Below are 19,987 nucleotides of genomic sequence, written 5' to 3' on the forward strand. Positions count from 1 at the left end.
GTTGGTGGTATTTGGGTTCGGTACATGATGGTACACTGCTTTTGTTACATACTACTAATAACACAGATCACCGTAATAAAGGGCATCCATACCACATCACAAATCACAAATCTCACCAACAATACATAGTGCAAAAGAACAAACAAAGACCATAGACAAGACACTGTATACATCAAAAGTCATATTATTGTCTGATTATTGGACGGAATTGAGAGTTCTTATTGCTGAGGGGAAGAAACTGTTTTTAAAGCGGGTGGTTTTAGTAGCAAGTGACCTGAGGCGCCTCCCCGAAAGGAGAGACTGAAAAAGGTGATTTGCTGGATGGGAGTGGTCCGAGATTATCTTTTTTGCCCGTTGTGAGGTACGTTGGAGATAACTGGAATGGATTGAGGGGAGGGGGGAGTTGATGATCCTGGAGGCCTTGGAGACAATGCGTTGTATTCTGTGTAGTGAGTGACTATCGGTGTTACCGTACCAGACTGTGATTGAGGAGGTGATGATGCTTTCAATGATTGATTGATAGAAACGGACCAGGAGGTGTTTATCGACTCTGAACTTTTTGAGCTGTCTGAGGAAATATAGGCGTTGTTGACCTTTCTTGATGACGTGGTCTGCATTGATGTGCCATTTTAGATTATTGGAGATATAGGTGCCTAGAAACTTAAATGAGTTTGTGGAGGTTATGGGGTGAGAGTTGACATGGACCGGGGGTTTGTGGTTTTGATTGCGTCTGAAATCTATGATGATTTCTAAGGTTTTTGAAGTATTAAGCTGGAGGTTGTTGTCTGCGCACCATTTGACTGCGCTATCGACTGTTAGATGGTATTGTGATTCATTGTTGTCTGAGATAAGGCCAATTACTGTTGTGTCGTCTGCATATTTAAACATTTTAACTGAGCTGCATTGGGATGTGAGGTTGTTGGTGTAAAGTGAGAAGAGCTGGGGTGACAGAACGCACCCTTGGGGGGCTCCTATGTTGAGAGTCAAAGGGCTGGAGAGTTTTTCACCCACCTTGACTCTTTGCTGTCTGTTTGTTAGAAAGTGTAGAATCCAATGGCACATGGCTGGGTGGATGCTCATGTCCAACATTTTATTGTAGAGTTTAATCGGGTGTATAGTATTAAAGGCCGAGCTAAAATCTATAAACAGGATGCGTGCATAGGTGTTCGGTGATTCCAGATGATGAAGGGAATAGTGAAGAGCTAAGTTGATAGCATCCTCAACAGACCGGTTGGCCCTATATGCAAATTGGAAAGGGTCCATGATGGGGGCAGTGTGGGTTTTCAGATGGGTGAGGACTATGTGCTCAAAGGCCTTCATGGCGACTGATGTTAATGCCACAGGTCTATAATCGTTCAGGCAGCTCACCTTGGAGGACTTGGGCACAGGGATGATAATGGATGATTTAAAACACTGCGGGACTCTACATTGGCTGAGGGAGGTGTTAAAGATGGAGGTGAACACAGGGGCCAGCTGAGCTGCACAGTGGTTGAGAGCAGCAGATCTCACCATCCTCTACATTGTTTTCCTTGGTGAATACCAATACAAAGTGTTCATTTAAGTGCCTCACCTACTTCCTTTTCACTCCAAACATAACTTCCCTCCTTTATTCTTGAGTGGTCTGAGTTCCCCTGTTGTTTATAATACCCTGGGATTCTCTTTAATCCTTCTTATCATGGACATTTCATAGCCCCTTTCGCACTTGAATTCCTGAATTTCTGCTCAAGTTCTTTCTTGCTTTTTTTATATTCATCAAAGGTCCCGTCTGATATAATCCTTCTAATCCTTACATATGCCTTCTTTTTTATTATGACAAAAGTTATAATCTCTCTCATCATCCAAGGTTCTGTTACCTTACTATACATGTCCCAGCTCCTTACTAGAACATGGCAGTCCTGAACACCAAAGATCTTTGGTCTTTAAAAGACTTCCACCTCTCTGGTGGATCTACCCAATAACAGCTGCTCCCAATTTACTCTCATAGAAACATAGAAAATAGGTGCAGGAGTAGGCCATTCGCCCTTCGAGCCTGCACCGCCATTCAACATAATCATGGCTGATCATCCAACTCAGTATCCCATACCTGCCTTCTCTCCATACCCCCTGATCCCCTTAGCCACAAGGGCCAAGCTCTTGCCTAATAATGTTGTAATTTGTCCTCTCCCAATTTAGTACTTTTGCCCAAGGTCCAGACTTATTCTTATTCATAACTATCTCAAAACATAGGTGTTGTGATCAATGTTCCTAAAACGTAAGGAGTTGTGATCACTGTAAGGATAACCCACCCACGTTGTTAATACACAGCAATTAACCAGATGGATATTTTTGTCAGTCTTGCAGTTTCACATCATCGTTATTAGCATTTATTACCATCATCACGATTATTATGTTATATATATTTTTTAAATTCCAGAATTGATTGAGTTAACTGAATTTATTTTGCCTGTCAGCTATTTGGACTGAAAATCGGCCCACATTTTTGGACTGCCAGACCACTCATATAACCGTTAGATAATGATTAAAAACAATCTCCAAAGCTTGGAAAAGCAGGATCTATCAGTATTCACAGCACTAGCTGAAGGCTAGACCTAGGAGTGTTTACTTTATGCCGAATCACTTACTGTAAAACAACATCTCACCCTGCCTCAATCTGACCAATCTATCTCAATAATTGATGCCCTCCAATATTATGTCTTCTGAAATGTCCCTGCTCCCCTCTGTGTCTCCCTCTAAACAGGATCCTTTTATTACGATCCATTTGGATCTTGCGCATCAAATTAACTTGTGTTCTGCCAGTGGCCTTTTGCTGCACAATTTGCCACCCATTATGCAACCAGCCCGCCAATTAGATGTCATGTGGATATCTAGAGGAATGCAGTAAAATGCCTTAGGAGGTAAAACTCCACAGTCTCCTGACCTTGACCTACACATTTATCTCTTGTGTTTCACTCGTATCAAAACAGCATGCCAGTTGCTTTAAAAAAAGTCACGTAAAGATAGAGATCTTCCTTTGGAAGATTCACAGAAAAGTATTGTTAGGTATTTTTGTGGTAAGATGTGTGATGTCTATTGCACAATGCATTGTATCTTGATCTCTTGTAAGGTTTATTGTCTCCAACAATTATCTTTGCTGTATGAGCTCCGAAGCAAGCCCTTAAAGGAAAACATGAACAGTATAAGTAATACTCTTCCAGTTGTTGCAGAATGAAGCTATTTGAAGAATATACACTGTGATGATTGGAGACATGAAGGGGTGGCACTGTGGTGCAGTGGTCGAGTTGCCGCCTGAGAGCGGCAGAAACCTGGGTTCGATCCTGATTGTGAATGCTGTCTGTACAGAGTTTGTACGATCTCCCTGTGACCACGTGGGATTTCTCCGAGTGTTCTAGTTTCCTCCCACACTCCAAAGACATACAAGTTTGTAGGTTAATTGACTTCCGTAAAAATTGTAAATTGTCACTAGTGTATAGGATTGTGCTATAGTGTATGGGGTGATCACTGGATGGCGCGGACTGCCTGGGTCGAAAGACCTGTTCCATGCTGTACCTTTAAAGTCTAAAAGTCTAAAGTCTTGGGGGGAAAGTTGCTAGTGCAGGAGGTTTCGGTATTCGCAAAAGGAGCCTAGGGAGGGCTACAACCAAACATTTCTGTTAATGGTGATACTAAATGTATGCAATCCACAAGCACCTGCACTTTGGGAAGCCTGTCACCTTGGCCTATCATTGTGCTAACTCTCTCACTATCTGCAGGTTGAAGGAGAAGTAGATAGTCTTCACTCCCAGAATGTGGGGCAGTGATTAGCAATCTGAATGGAACAGTGACTAGCAAACTAAAATGTGGTATCATATATCAGTGGCAGCAGTGGGAAATAATAGGGAGATAAAAAGATGAGAGCCTTCCATCACCTCCATGATTTTTAAGGCTGCCTGTGATATTTTTGAGGTGCAACATCCATCCCCATGCCATCCAGCTAAAGTACTAACTGCAGAGGGGTGGAAGATTGCAACCTTCACTTGGTCCACCCTGTTTCGACTAATGCAATCAACTCGATGTGCATAAACGGAAGATCAAATAGAACAAGTTGTTCTACAACTTTAGGCTGTGCACGCCACACGAAAGAAGACTAGCTGCAGACAAATCTGCATCGGAGATTAGTGTGCACTATCGAAAATTTGTGAATATACAAGGAAGGTTCCAAATAAAGCAGGTTGAACGTTGTCCCTTCGGGAGAAACAAGTTTAACAAGCCCTGGTTGTTCTGTGAGTCAAACAACTGTCGTTTCTCAGACAGAGAGGTTGAAATAGCACAGGAGAAATGAATTTTGGATGTTGCACTGTTGTTGACATCACTTGGGAGAGCTTTTTGCCCCAGAGGCATATTTCTAATGCCAGTGAAAATCCTGCCAGAAAGCCAGGCACCACTTTTTTCACTGTTTGTGTAGAAGGCCTGAAATGGCACATTTTCCTAATCCTGAACAAGTTTTAGGTTAAGCCTATTTTCAGCTTCACAAATAAATCAGCTTAAGGGTTAACATTTCAGAATTTTATCATGAATTTGAAAAAGGCAAATTGTGTTTATTTAATTATATTGTTTTTTGATAAAGAAATAGAAGTGGTGTTGTTGTGAGTGTGTACATGGAATTTATTCGCATGCTTTTATTTTTTAGTTTCAGCAGCTGCAGTGTTTTGCTTTCTGTTTACCTTTCTTACCTCAACACAAGTTGTGGTAGAGAAGGCATATGGTATGCTTGCTATCATAGATCGGGGCATTAAGTGTGACTCAGGAAGCCATGATGCAGCTTTATAAGACTTTGGTTAGGTCACATTTAAAAAAAATAGTATAGTTCTGTCCATCCCATTACAGGAAGGATGTGAAGGTTTTGTAGTGGGTGCAGAGGAGGTTTACCAGAACAATAGTTATATTAGGGGGTATTAGCTACAGGGAAAGGTTGGACAGACTTGGATTATTTTCTCTGGAATGTTAGAAGTTGCAGAGAGACCTGCTAGATTTATATAATGCATAAATAGGGTAAAGAGTCAGGATCTATTTCCCAGGGTGGAAAAATCAAATAGTAGATGCCATAACTTAAAGGCGAGAGGGGCAAAGTTTAAAGGAAATATGCGGGACAAGTTTTTTATTCAGAGGGTGGTGAGTGTCTGGAATGCGCTGCCTGAGATGGTGGTTGAAGCAAATATGTTAGTGGCATTTAAAATACTTTTGGATAGGCATATGGATATGCAGGATATGCAGAGATTGTAGGGATGTGTGTAGATAAGTGATGGTTTTGGCATCATATTCAGCACAATGTGGGCCAAAGGGCCTGTTCTTGTGCTGTACGGTTCTGTGTTCTATTAATCAAATGGACATGCTGAATATTTCCAACAGATTATGCATTATACTGTGCAGGAATTAATAAGTTCAATGAAAGGAGAATGCTTAAACCAGGTCCTCGCCTGCTTACAAACACCCAACTTCTGGACACCCCCACACATACAAACAAGTGTTTGGGAGAACAGTGTGATGGATAGGGATAGATTCACTGGCTGCAGTGGAGTCGCAGGCATGTTATACCATGTGGGGACACCAATGTTGCAAAGCTTAGAGGTTGGACTGAGCTGAACAGAGCTGGGAGCAGCAAGCAGACTCATTCACTCATTCACTGAGTCAGCAAGACCAGCTGGTAACCGCTCTTCCATCAGAGTTATTACTGTCATCCATTTCTGATTTCTAAACCACGGGTTAGGAACAGTTCTCAGGAATAGAACTTAGTCATAACCTGGGGACTTATTGCAAGTTAACACTGTAAGAGAGCTGAGCTTCATAGATTAAACATTCAGTTCCTTAATTTAAAACAGTGTTTGGCATGTTGCAATTGGCTAAAGATAGATTTTGTTCATTTCTGATTAAAAACAGTTTGAGTTACGAAAAGTGCTCAGGAATGGAACTTTGTCATACCTGGGGACTGATTGTGTTAACTGTGAAAATGCTGAGCTTCATAGATTAAACATTAGCTGCTTTGATTTAAAACCATGTGTTTGGCATGTTACAATTGGCTAAAGCTTAAAAATAAAATCAGCCGAGACTGACTACAACACAGCAGAGCCGTTAATTAATATGTCCATGAGGAAATATGGAAAGTATCGTGTTCTACTATGAAGCTTAGGATGGTTGATTTTCCAATTACATACATCAATTCTCACACTAAGTTCGGGTAGGTGCACAGAATCTCTTGCCCAGAGTAGGATAATCGACAACCAGAGGACATAGGTTCAAGGTGAAGTGGAAAAGATTTAATAGCAATCGGAGGGGTAACTTTTTCACACAAAGGGTGGTGGGTGTATGGAATAAGCTGCCAGAGGAGGTAGTTGAGGCTGGGACTATCCCAACATTTAAGAAACAGCTAGACAGATACATGGATAGGACAGGTTTGGAGGGATATGGACCAAGCGCAGGCAGGTGGGACTAATGTAGCTGGGATATGTTGGTCAGTGTGGGCAAGTTGGGCCGAAGGGCCTATTTCCACACTGTATCACTCTATGACTATATGACATGATTGATGACTATGTAGGAAAACTATCAAGAGGTCAATCAGCGGCAAAGAAGCCACCCCGAGCAACAATCAAGGTCTTTGGAAAGAAGGGGAGACAAACGGTGAGAATTATTTTAAAACAAGAATAGGGAAAGGAATACTTCTTTACTTACATCAATTGCACAATCATGTTCTCCCCAACAGTGATGTGGTATGTACAGTTTATGTTGCTGTACTGATTGTGAGAGTAAATTGGGCTGCTGACAGTGCCATTTGATCCATGGAATCGACCACCGCAGGCTTGGAAGAGAGAACCATTAAAATAGTGAGTGAGTGGCCTTACTATTGACTTGTATTTCTGCAAGGCATTTCTATCTTTATAATAGGAATTATGACTTATTATTTTACTTGCAAAATAAATCATTGATATGTACTTGAATCAATTTACAATTCCAGTAACACTTCAGTGCAAATTAATAAAAGATAAACCCAAGCATGAATAGCACACCACTCTCGTAATACTGAAATTAGTTTTGTACTTTTATTATAACACATAAATAGTACTTTTAATGTTCCTACTTGGATAGAAATTGTTCACATTTGCTACACTTTTACGATTTGATGAAAGCACAGTGGATTGTCTCCTATGTTTCAGGGGTCTGGGGAGAATGAGGAAGAGGAACAATCGCTGCCAGAAATTTGATGGAATAGGGCATCAGTTTGTCTGATATCCAATTGTTGGGCAGCACGGTGGCGCAACAGTAGAGTTGCTGTCTTACAGCGAATGCAGCACCGGAGACCCGGGTTCGATCCGGACTGTGGGTGCTGCCTGTATTGAGTCTGTACGTTCTCCCCGTGACCTGCTTGGGTTTTCTCCGAGATCTTCGGTTTCCTCCCACACTCCAAAGACGTATAGGTTTGTAGTAAATTGGCTTGGTAAATGTAAAAAATTGTCCCTAGTGGGTATGGGATAGTGTTAATATGTGGGGATCACTGGTCGGCGCGGACCAGCGGGCTGAAAAGGCCTGTTTCTGTGCTTTATCTCTAAAACTAAAAACTATAGCTCATTTTATTTTTTTTAAATAAATTTAATGCACAGCTCAGAATCTTCATGAATCTACAAATTCTAATAGCAAAGAGTCGTCCAGTCATACAACAAAGAAACAGGCCCTGGTCAATGTCCACAGTCAAGTACCCATCTACACTCCATCCTAGGCAATGTGCTATTGAATCTCATCTACATCCTCTCCAATGCAATCACGTGCTTCCTGCAGCATGGTGACTAGGACTGCACACGATATTCCAGCTGTGGCTTAACCAAGGTTATATAAAGTTGCACCATGGCCTTCATGTTTTTACATTCTTTGCCTTGGCATCCTACCACAACCAGAGAGCAGTGCTGAACTACTATCTACCTCTTTGATGACCTCAACGTTTAACCTTGCACTAAACGTTATTCCATTATCATGTATCTATAGACTGTAAATGGGTTGATTGTAATCATGTATTGTCTTTCTGCTGACTAGTTAGCACACAACAAAAAGCTTTTTACTGTACCTCGGCACATATGACAATAAACTAAATTGACTGATCCTGTATGTCTTCTTCACCACATTATCTCCCTATACTACTTCTTTCAGATATTCTAAAGGGCCTGTCCCACTGACACAACTTTTCAGTGACTATCTGTAAGCTCGAGGGCATTCGCCTGAAAAGCCTCGAGCTGGATCGACCATCAGCAATGAAACCGTGAGCTGGATCGACCGTTTGCACACACACACACACACAAACACATCGCAAAGGCGGGGGCCAGGGAAAGCGGGGGAGCGCTGTCTGACATTCACACCCACGATGAAGAGGAAGGTAAAAGACGACTGCACAGTGTACGGTGTCCTTTACAGAGTGCAGGGGGGAGAAGGTGGGGTAGAAGGGAGGAGAAGGAGTGGAGACACTTTTAAGAAGTCAGGCAACGTTTAATAAAGTTTAGCAGGCATTTAACCTACCGGTCGGTTTTCCTTTGTCCTGAAAACTCCAATGAGTAGGTATGTTACAAAACTTACCTTCAGCGGCGCTGCAGTTCTGTCACTGGCTGTATGTGCGACTTTGGCGCCTTTGAGAGGGGGGCGGGTTTTAAATGCCGTTTTTCTCCAGCCTATTCAAATCGATTTTGTCAGGCTGTTTAGTTGCTAAAGAAAAATCGGTCCGACTGCCGTTTTATTAAGTTTATTAAAATTAGCGTTGGATAATTTAATAGCAGGAGTAAAATTAAAATTGTCTTCTAAAACCGTGAACGCCGACAACGGGATGGATCCCATGTAGGGGACAAAGCATGGTACGCCGTTTATTTTTACATATAAACGTGCTTCGTAGGATGCCTTTAATCAAAATTTCACATTGTGAAAATGTGATTATGTAAATATACGAACCGGCAGTATTTTTCCTGCCGATATGGGGTTCAAATTCACTGCAACCACAACGTTCCAAACGAACGGGTTCCACAAAATCTCACTCGCAAGATGATTTAAATGGCCATTAATTTACGGGAATTAAACACTAAATTCCTTCCATTTGTCCTATAAATTTATGACAATGAGTTTTAAAAATCATGTTATATTGTGAATTCTTGTGTGAATGTTATTTGGACACTTAGGCTATTTAAAAATGTTAACCTTTTATTAAGAAATGGATTGTTTTACACAACCACAACAAAATCAGGACCCTTCTTCAGACTCTGAAATACCGACCCAAAATGTAATCTGTCCTATTCCTCCACAGATGCCACCCGATCCACTGAGTTCTTACTTTTTTACTCAGGTCTTATTCCATAATGTATTATCCTGCCTGAATAGAATTGTGTCATTATCCTTGGCTAGCAACCAATGAAGAATGGGGAATATGTAAGTTATTGGGGCAAATCCTCCAAAATTATGGAAGAACTTGGATAAGGACATGGATATTTTAAAAAGACAGATTTGCTGGCTGCAACGGAAAAAACCCCCAATCCACAGAAATAATCAATTTCAAAATTCAAACCCGTCTGGCCTGTGGACTTGGACATCACACAACGGTGTGAACAGGAAAGGCTGAGACGGAGATAACGAGATTCTCTTGGATACACAAAGGAAGGAACCAAGCCTCAGCAGACGGTGGTAAACAGGCCAGCACAAGCACAATCACCATCGGGGATGATAACGATCAGGCTGAGGGATCATGACATCAGCAAACCCCTTATCATCGGAAGCCTATTGTTCATGCCAGATCGAAACTGGGAAACATCAAAAGAACCCCTTTTATCTAGAGGACCACCTGGGGGTTTCAAAGGAAGCTCAGGTATAAAAGCCGAAGTCAAGCCAGAACTCTTCCTCTCTTCCTGCTCTTCCTGCTCTTCCTGCTCTGCTGGACAGCTCGTGGGCCTGCATCGACTTAGTTGTGAGTATCCTGGTGACCTGGTGAACTTCCCGAAATAGGATAGGAGGTTGAGGGTAAATAAGGTAAAGGGGGAGTATGCTTGCAAGTAAAATTGTGTTAAAGTAAGTTTTACGACGTGCCCGATAGTTTTCCGTCCATAGTCTTAGTTTAAAGCATAAGTTTAGCCATGAATTGTGTAGTGTTGGTGAGATTCGATTTCTCATTGTTTAATAAAGCCTGTAAATTTAGACTTGCTTTGAGTCCATCTTGGTTTCTGTTTTCTCTCATCGGCACATTCTGGTCAATTCAACCTTTTTATCATATCCCACCATAATTCCGAGGTCTAGAACCTAGGGGAATCCCTTTTGTGGAGTAAAGGGAAACGCAAAACCCCTACAAATATACAGTATTTAAGGGGAAAGAATGGATCAACTGAAGGTCTATTGTGTTACTTCTCTTCTTTGTTTCTTCCTATTTTAGTCTGACATGAGATATTAGCTTGTGGCGCCACCCGGTGGTTAGGCCACTTATTGGGAGAACCTTCGGCCCTAGGACTGGCATGGTCACGTGACTAGGTTTGGCGGGAAGAAGTCGTCACGTGTACCAAGTGATATATATAAAGCTTTGGGAGAACCCTCTCCAGTCGCATGCGAGCTGTCCTTTGTTCAACTTAATATAGATCACTTTGTTTAACAACACGCGTCTCGCTATAAGCTAACCATCCCCTGAAAGACTTACATACTTGGGCTGATAAGCATTTTGATTTTAAATAGAATTGAACTGTATCATAAATAGATATGGTCTTTTCTCTGTAGGTCAATGAATGCAAAACAACCACATACTTCTAAAAGTTAAGGCTGGTTTTCACATTTAGTTATTTTTAATGTTCAAATGAGTCAGTTAGTTTTATATTACAGAAATACTGACAGAAGCTTTCACAAAAATGATAGATGGTAATTTCATTCTGTGCAACTTTACTTCTTCTTTAGGTGCCAATATTGTGGTCTTCTGATGACAGAGCACTTCTATTGTGAGGATTAGTGAACAGCCTCTAATATTATGAATTGAAATTGCATCTCCAGCTCAATGAACCAAACATAATACAAAAAATGTACTAACAAAGACATTCCTCTTTGAGGAATGTTGTATGTTGTTTAGATACAACATATGTTGTATCTAAATGAGAAGAAACCATAAGCCACTTTGTTTTCCCATAGTGCCATTATTTTTTAATGGTTTATTGATTTTTCAGCATGCCCTTCAATAAAATTAGCAGCAGCAATGCACAGAACACAAAACTTTGAATTAGAAGAAAAACAATATGCCTTTCTTTTTATGTGAAAATCATATATTTTCAATGTCTTTCACCCAATTTCTACCCATTTTAAAATGGACTGGGCATTTCCTATCATAATTTTGCGCACATGATGACATCATAGACACTGCAAAAAATTAGATAAAATGCTCTCAATGCACAATATGTGTTCTGTCACAGGAATTGAGGGAGTGTGTTATGCAGGAAATCGAGAACCCAGAAAGGCAGTTAAGTGATTCTCACTGGGACATGGTTCTGATTTGCACCACCTTCAATACTGATTTCAAGTTGTGCCCCTTTGCAGAAGAGCAGCACTGACAAAGATCGCAGAAAATACCAATTATGCCATGGGTACCCCCTTATCCCTAATCACAAAAGCTTTTTACTGCACACGTGACAATAAACTAAAGTGAACAGAACACACTTTTGAATGCAAGTCCACTGTGAAAAATAAAGTTTATTTTACTACTGATGCTGCCTTACCTATTGAAGATAGCATTTTCTTTTTTTCACTGCACCATTTAACCCTTTTCAGTCTTGTTTCCACTTCTGTTTCCCTTCCCCTCGACTCTTTCCCCTCTCTCCCTTTCTAATGTCCACACACCCTTAGAGCAGACAGTACAGTTAAATTGGAAAGAGTTCTCTAAGAGCACTGATTCACTCGCCATCTGGCAACACATAAATGAGCCTGCAGTTGTGGTCTGTGAACAAGCAAATCAGTTTTGAACAGTTTGAAATAGCATTGCTTAAAGTGAGGAGCTCTCGCTTCAGCAGACTTTTCTTTGTCTGTTTTGGTGACTCCAAATATGGTAATTGGGCAAAACCTAACCCCCTATAACAAAATCAAGCCGAAACTATTTTCTGAGCGAGGTAGATTATTTAATCTGTATTATAAGCAATGGAAATAGAGCCTGTCAAGATGTTCATTGTATCTATACCTCGCTATACTTGTGCATATGACAATATACTTGATGACTATATCATTGAGTCATACGGCATGGAAATAGGTCCCTCAGCCCAACTCATCCATGCTGACCAGGTTTTATAACTGAGCTAATCTCATTTGCCTGCGTTTGGCCCATTTCCCTCTAAACCTTTCATATCCACACAGCTGTCTAAATATCTTTTAAACGTCACCATTGTATTCACCTCTACAGCTTCCTTTGGCAGCTGTTTCCAGATAAGCACCACCATCTGAATGAAGAAGTTCTTCTTCTTCTATGTGGTGTTTTTTGGCGGTTGGCAAACAACTTTTTTGGTGCATTACCGCCACCAACTGGCATGGAGTGTGGATCAAACAATGAAGAAGTTGCCTCTCGGGTCTCTTTTAAATCTTTCTCCTCTCACCTTAGACCTATGCTGTCTAATTTTGGAATCCTGTACCCTGGGGGGAAAAGGCCGTGAACATTCCCTTTATCTGTGATTTTATATGATTTTGTGGAATCATAGTCATACATCACAGATACAGGCTCTTTGGCCTATCATGTCCATGCTGACCAAGGTACCCCATCTACATTAGTCCCACCAGCCTGGATTTGATCCATATCCCTCTAAACCTTTCCCATCCATGTACATATCCAAATGCCTTTTAAGTGTTGTCGATAGCCTTCTGTACTGTCCACAATACCACCAATATAGGTGTCATTTATAAATATACTAATCGCATTAACTATATTGTCATCCAAATCATTAACATAGATGACAAATAACAGTGGACACACAAGTGTCATCCCCATGCACTAACTGGTTTTAACGTCAACTTCAGGTATGTAGGGAAGATGCTTTCTCGTGGGGATAGGTCAGACAAATCTGAGGGCGAAACACACCCTGGTTCCATGGCTGGTTCTTTTAGAAACACAAAGATGCAAGCGTGGTCCCATTCTTTTGGTTGCAGTTGTCAACTAGCATTTGCAGATTAATAAAAGATAAGTTAACTTCCTAAAAATAATAAAATAATGTAAGAACTTTGCACAATTGACAAATTGAGATTCCATGGTTGACTACTTACCGGCTAAATGATAGTTGGCCACAAATCCAGTTTGTGTCTCAATATTGTCTGTACTGAAGACCAATAGCATTGGGCCGTAGGTACTGATTGGACCAGGGATGGCGGATCCACAAAGAGTAGCAACAGGAGAATCTGCTTGCTTTAATCCCACTGTATATCTTCAAGTTATCATTGGCACAATAGAAACCCTCTGTAAAAGAGGAGAAATTGTTTAATTGACATCAGACACTTGTTTGTTTACTCGGAGATAAAGAAGAATGAGACCTAAAGTTACATTATTTATGACATATTACTGAATGGTCTCCTACTATGATAGTACAACTATGATTTCAATTTAATTTGTTTTAACCTTTTGTTTGAAATTTGTATGAAAACGTTATTTAGTTACAGTACGGATAATATTTTGAAACATTGAAAATAAATGATGCGTAAGCTCGACACCCTTTGAATAAAAAACTCTGCTCTTAGATTCCTATCCAATGCCTTAAAGGACCTGTCTCACTTGGTGATTTCTTCGGCAACTGCCAGCGTCATTGACTGACATATCAGGTCGGTGAAAGATTTCGAACATTTCAAAATCCAGCGCGACAAAAAAAATGTTGCGACACTTGAGGAGACACCGCGTGTCAATACGTCGTCACACGTCGTCACGCCGCAACTTTTTCGGTGACCTAGTACGTCAGTCAATGATGCCGACAGTTGCCAAAAAAAATTGCCGTGGGACAGGCCCTTAAAAATCTGTGCACAACCTGTATATCATGGCTGCCACACAGTCTGCACAAATTGGTGCTGAAAATTGCTTGGGATTCTTTGATCATACTTTCATATCCCATGACTTCCATCATCTCAAAAGACAAAGTCAGCAGTGGCATACCAAATCAAACATAACCTTTTACTTTGGCATAAAACACTTTTCCATCAACATGCATGGGTAAAAATACCGGAATTCATGGCTGGACAGAGTTCTTTGCTAGATGCAGTGTATTGATTCATGATATCTCAGTGCCACTTTCTCATGGGAACTTGGGATAGACAAACAAATGTAACTGTCAATTAAGACCCACATTCTAAAGAGAAATTGAAGAAGCGTGACCATGAACCAACTTAGCAATAGCAATGAGATATGCAACACTACTACAATGCAAAGAAGCAGATGTCACTCGAAATGCATAAAACCTGATATACACAGACCCGTTTCCATCTTTTTCAATACCTTAATGTCACTTCTCAGACCACGATAACCCCCAGCAGATCCCATTTCCAGCTCACCAAAATTACTTGGAGAAAACCAGAAATCTAGATTCTCACCTTTATCCCATTGTTCAGCTCATCTCTGATTTGCATGTCAGCGTATGTCTCCTGCATTTTGCTTACCTTTTCCATGAGGTCACCATTCCTGCACCAGTCCATATCTGTGCCATAATGCTAGGAGCCAGGTAGAAATACTATCCAGGCCTACTCTCTACTACATATCACAGCTCCATCACTGGACTCAATACCAAGTTCAAAAATAGAGATGACCATCATATACAATGGTGAATGAACCTTGAGGTGCATATGACCACACAGACACACAGAGTAGCCAATGTCTGATACCATGTGGTTTTACCCATTAAAATATTATAATTTCAGCAATAACACATTTTCTTTAATTCCTGATGTTAATGAACCTATTTTGTGACTCTTGGCACAACACCTTCAGGGTAAAAGTGTTTGGAGCTACAATACCCAACAGCATTGCCGAAATATCAGAAGCAACATTGGAACTGATATAACTAGGCCCCAGTCTAGATGTTATCTACTCCAGCAGACTCTTGCCTGTGTTTAACGTAAGTGTGCATCAGAATGGCCATAGATTTCCAGACTTTGAATTTAAAAAATCACCTCATTGTTGTTTGAAAACTTACTGAATATAAATTAGTCATAGACTCAGTCATACTGCATGGAAATGGGCCATTCGGCCCAAACGTGTTATTGCTGACCAAGATGCTCCATCCATGCTAATCCCACTAGCCCACGTTTGACCCATTTCCCTTTCCTCTCCTGCCTGTCCAATATATTTTTGATGTTGTTATAGTACCTAGAAGCCAAATAATTCCAGAAACAAAGATAGCTGTATTTAAAATATTGACTGTGAGGCATTTTGAGGCAAATGATAAATGGACATTAAAACAGAAGAGGATACACAAGAAACTGCAGATGATGGAATTTCGAGCAAAACACAAAAGTGCTGACAGAGGCGAAGGGCTGATGTAAATGGTGCAAGTATCCAAGTGGTATTTGCTTTTTCAATCAAAGATATCTGTTGAATGAATGAATCTGCTGGAATAGGTTTATTGGCCAAGTATTCACATACAAGGTATTTGCCTTGGTGCTCTGCTCACAAGTGACAACATGACATAAAGTGACAGTTAAGAATGGTAAATAAAGCATTAAACATTAATAATAAAACATTATTGATTAAACATGTGAATTAAATAAAATACCAGAGCAAAAGGAGGCTACAGATGTTTGGTTATTGAGTAGAGCTACTACTCGTGGGAAAAAGCTGTTTTTAGGTCTGGGTGGCAGCTTTGACAGTCCGGAGTCGCCTTCCAGAGGGAAGTGATTCAAAGAGTTTGTAGCCAGGGTGAGAGGGGTCAGAGATGATCTTACCCGCTCGCATCCTGGCCCTTGCAGTGTACAGTTCGTCAATGGAGGGAAGGTTGCAGCCAATAACCTTCTCAGCTGATCAGACGATTCACTGCAGCCTCCGGGTGTCGTGCTTGGTGGCTGAGCCAAACCAGACCATGATGGAGAAGGTGAGGACAGACTCTATGATGGCCGTCTAGAATTGGACCATCATTGCTGTTGTTGATGGTGAGTGGTGATGGTGAGTGGGGTGAGGGGAGGGGGAGTTCTCCTAAAGTCTACAATCAATTCCACTGTCTTAAGAGCATTGAGCTCCAGGTTGTTGCGATGGCACCAGGATGAAGAGATTGATCCCTGGGATGGCGGGACTGTCATATGAGGAAAGATGGAAAAGACTAGGCGTATTCACTTGAGTTAAGAAGGATGAGGGGGTAACTTATAGAAACATATAAAATTAAGAGAGAGTTAGATAGAGCTCTAGGGGCTAGTGGAATCAAGGGATATGGGGAGAAGGCAGGCATGGGTTATTGATTGGGGATGATCAGCCATGATCACAATGAATGGCGGTGCTGGCTCGAAGGGCCGAATGGCCTCCTCCTGCACCTATTTTCTATGTTTCTATGTTTTTATGATGCCAGCTGTGACACTTCCTGTCTGTAGGCATATTGCTCCCCATCCTGGATCAGTCCAATCACGGTTGTGTCGTCCGCAAACTTGAGAAGCTTGACAGAGGAGTCTGTGGAGGTGCAGTCGTTGGTGTAGAGAGAGTAGAGGAGAGGGGAAAGTATGCAGTCTTGTGGTGATCCTATGCTGAGGGTTTGCAGGTCCGAGATGTGTTTTCCCAGCCTCACATGCTGCTTCCTGTCTGTCAGGAAGCTGGTGATCCACCGACATAGGGGTTCAGGCACAGTCAACTCGGAAAGTTTGGAGTGTAGTACCTCTGGCACAATGGTGTTGAATGCAGAGCTAAAATCAACAAACAAAATCCTCGCACAGGTCCCCTGGTGGTCTAGGTGCTGTAGGATGATGTGCAGGCCCAGGTTGACTGCCTCATCCACAGATCTATTGGATCTGCAGAGGATTCGTGATATTTTTCAGCTTGGCCTGCAAAAGACTTTCAAGGGTCTTCATGACTACAGAGGTCAGTGCGACAGGCCTGTAGTCTTTGAGACCAGTAATCCTTGCCTTTTTGGGTACAGGGACAGTATTGGTTTGCAGGGAATGGTTGAAAATGTCTGTGTTGTCAGGTACCAGCTGTTCGGCACAGAGCTTGAGAGTAGAGGGGGAAACATTGTCCGGTCCTGGAGATTTGCAGCTTTTCTGTCTTCTGAAAAGCCTCTCCACCTCCTATTTTTATTGTTGATGATGGAGAAGTGATGTTGTGCAGCATGGAGGGTGTGGGTAATTGGGTGTGAAGTGGTGATTGGAGACAGGTGGGTGGGAAAGAGTCCAGTCTTTTCAGACTGGAGTCTTGCTTTAGGTATGTATGAAGTGGTGAATGGGGAGGAGTAGGTGTAGAAGGGCCCAGTCTTTGCAGGTTGAGGTCAGGCTGTGAGTCGGTGTGAAGTGTTGGTTGGGGGTGGGAAAGGGTCCTGACTTTCCTGACTGGAGTAGGTGTGAAGTGGTGAAGGGGGAACGGTGGGTTCAGAAGGGTCCATTATTTGCAGACTGGGGTCTGGCTGTGTTTGTTGGGGAGGGGGGGAGAGGGTACCAGGGTTACGTTTCTGCTTGTCAACCCTGCAGTAGAACTCATTCAGGTCGTTGGTCAGCTGACGATTGTCCAAAGAGCGGGGGGCTTTCCTTTTGTAGCTGGTGACTTCTTGCAAGCCCTTCCAAACTGAAGAAGAGTCACTAGCTGAGAACTTGCTCCTGAACTTCTCAGAGTACCTTTCCTTGGCAGCTCTGATTCCTCTTCTCAGCTTGTACTTGGCCTGCCTGTAGAGGTCTGCATCCCCGCTCCTGTAGGCTTCCTCTTTAGACTGTCGGAGCTGTCTGAGTTCTGCAGTGAACCAGAGCTTGTCATTGTTGAATCAGGTCCGGGTCTTAGTTGGAATGCAACTGTCCTAGCAAAAGCTGACAAATGATGATACAGTGCCCGTATACTCATCGAGGCTTGTGGCTGCTTCCCTGAACACATTCCAATCCGTGCAGTCAAAGCAGGATTGTAGGTTCTCAATCCCCTCGCTTGTCCACCTTTTCAGTGTTCTCTCCCCTGTGGTGGGGCAGGTAACATGAAGTCTGTATCTTGGGAAAGTCACGGCTGAGGTTAGCTTTGTTAAAGTCCCCCAAAACAATGACCATGGCGTCCGGGAAATCACTCTCTACCCTCATTACCTGGTCAGCGAGTAGCGTTTGCGCCTTACGTACGCAGGCTTGGGGGGAATGTAAACTCCAGCGAGAATAAAGGAGTTAAATTCCCTCGGAGAGTAGAAGGGTTTGCAGTTAATAAAGAGGGATTCCAGGTTGGGAGAACAGAAATTTGACAGTACCGTGATGTCGCTGCACCAGTCCTAGTTGGTATAGAAGCATATTCCACCACCTCTTGATGTCTGGGGTCGACTCACTCTCGGTGAAGCACAAGGCAGCGGTTCGAGAGAAGTCCTTGTTTGTCCGGCACAGGAGTTGCAGTTCGTACACTTTGTTCTTGAGAGAACGTACGTTTGCCAGGAATATGCTCGGGAGTGGTGTGCGTGATCCTCGTCGCCGGGATCGGGTGAGTGCTCCAGAGCGTTTCCCACAGGTCCCCCTCCGTCTCAAGACCTTGAACGCAGCTACAGCCCCGCCGACGAGTATGTCCAAATAATCCAGCGAGTGAGAGAAATCCGGAACGATATTTGGAGGTACTGTATGTCCGATGTTTATGAGTACTCTCTCGTGAAAGTAATCTTTGTAGGGTTTTCACAGACGACACAAACGAACAAACACATACAAAACAGCAAGGACCAATACACCGTGGCAGCCATCATTGGCGCCAGCAGCAGCTACACTGCAAGTTTACTACTACATCTTACAATGGTCAGTCACCAGACTATCAAGTTCCAAAAGATAGACATAAAATACCCACGCAACTCAGTGGGTCAGGCAGCATGTCTGGAGAAAATGGATAGGTGACGCTTCGGATTGAGACCCTTCTTCCGTGATTGAAGGGGGTAAACCCGTGGTCTTGGCATAAGCTTAGGGGCGACCACGCCTTTGCGGTTGCAGCTCCTAGACTGTGGAACAGCATCCCCCTTCCCATCAGAACTGCCCCCTCCATCGACTCCTTTAAATCAAGACTAAAGACTTATCTATACTCCCAAGCCTTTCCTGACGTCCACTGAGCGAGGGCTATATGTATATATGTATGTAGTTTGTTTGTTTATACTATTCTTATAACAAATGTAAAGCACTTTGGCCAACGAGAGTTGCTTTTTTAAATGTGATATATAAAATAAATGTGACTTGACTTGACATGTGTGACTTGACTAAACACTCCCCCCCCCCTTGCCCTGCCCTCCCCCCCTTCCGCTACTTAAAGTCTGTTAACCAGTTCCACAGTTCGCAATGATGTATCCCACTTGGGATCACACAATCTCGAGTCAACAATCAGCCTACCAGGAAGCTTCCTTGCCTGAGGTCATCTGTTGCCAGCCCCAATTTGACCTGTTTTTTTCTTGCTCCCTGTTACACGCTGACACTCAAACGCACACTCACTCATACGCGCACTCACACCGTGTGCGGACGTGGTGTCGAAGGACGAGAAGCCAAAGCAAAGAAGTGGAAGCCAAATAACCGAATCGAAACAAAGCCGAAACGCCAAATAACCGAAAGCGTACGAATCCGAAACTCCAACTAACCGAAAGGGTGGGACGCCTAAAAGCCAACTAACCGAACGGGTGGGATGCCTAAATGCAAACTCACCGAAAGGCCACTCTGCCGAAATGCCAACTCACCGAAAGGCTGCGTCACCTACAAGCCAACTCACCGAATGGCCGCTCTGCCGAAAAGTCAAATAACGGACATGACGTTGTCGGGGGGGGGGGCTTGACTTGTCAGCGATTGGTCCAGTTCCCGCGTCCATCACATCACCAGCCGATGGAGATGGGAGGGTGGGGGT

The 19,987-nt window shown here is 42.6% G+C and overlaps 1 protein-coding gene across 1 annotated transcript in view; it reads right to left on the minus strand.

Annotated features, from left to right (window-relative positions):
• Positions 1-6,702: 6,702 nt before the first annotated feature.
• Positions 6,703-19,987, minus strand: part of cubn (cubilin) — a 209,237-nt gene continuing 195,952 nt past the window's right edge. Inside the window, exons 42-43 of the mRNA XM_033039905.1 lie at positions 13,261-13,450; positions 6,703-6,829 (exon numbers count right to left, since the gene is read on the minus strand). Of these exons, the coding sequence (XP_032895796.1) occupies positions 13,299-13,450 (152 nt within the window). The 3' untranslated portion in view covers positions 6,703-6,829; positions 13,261-13,298. The remainder of the gene's footprint in view (positions 6,830-13,260; positions 13,451-19,987) is intronic.

This window comes from Amblyraja radiata, chromosome 2, assembly GCF_010909765.2.
Source record: "Amblyraja radiata isolate CabotCenter1 chromosome 2, sAmbRad1.1.pri, whole genome shotgun sequence".
Classification (NCBI taxonomy): domain Eukaryota; kingdom Metazoa; phylum Chordata; class Chondrichthyes; order Rajiformes; family Rajidae; genus Amblyraja; species Amblyraja radiata.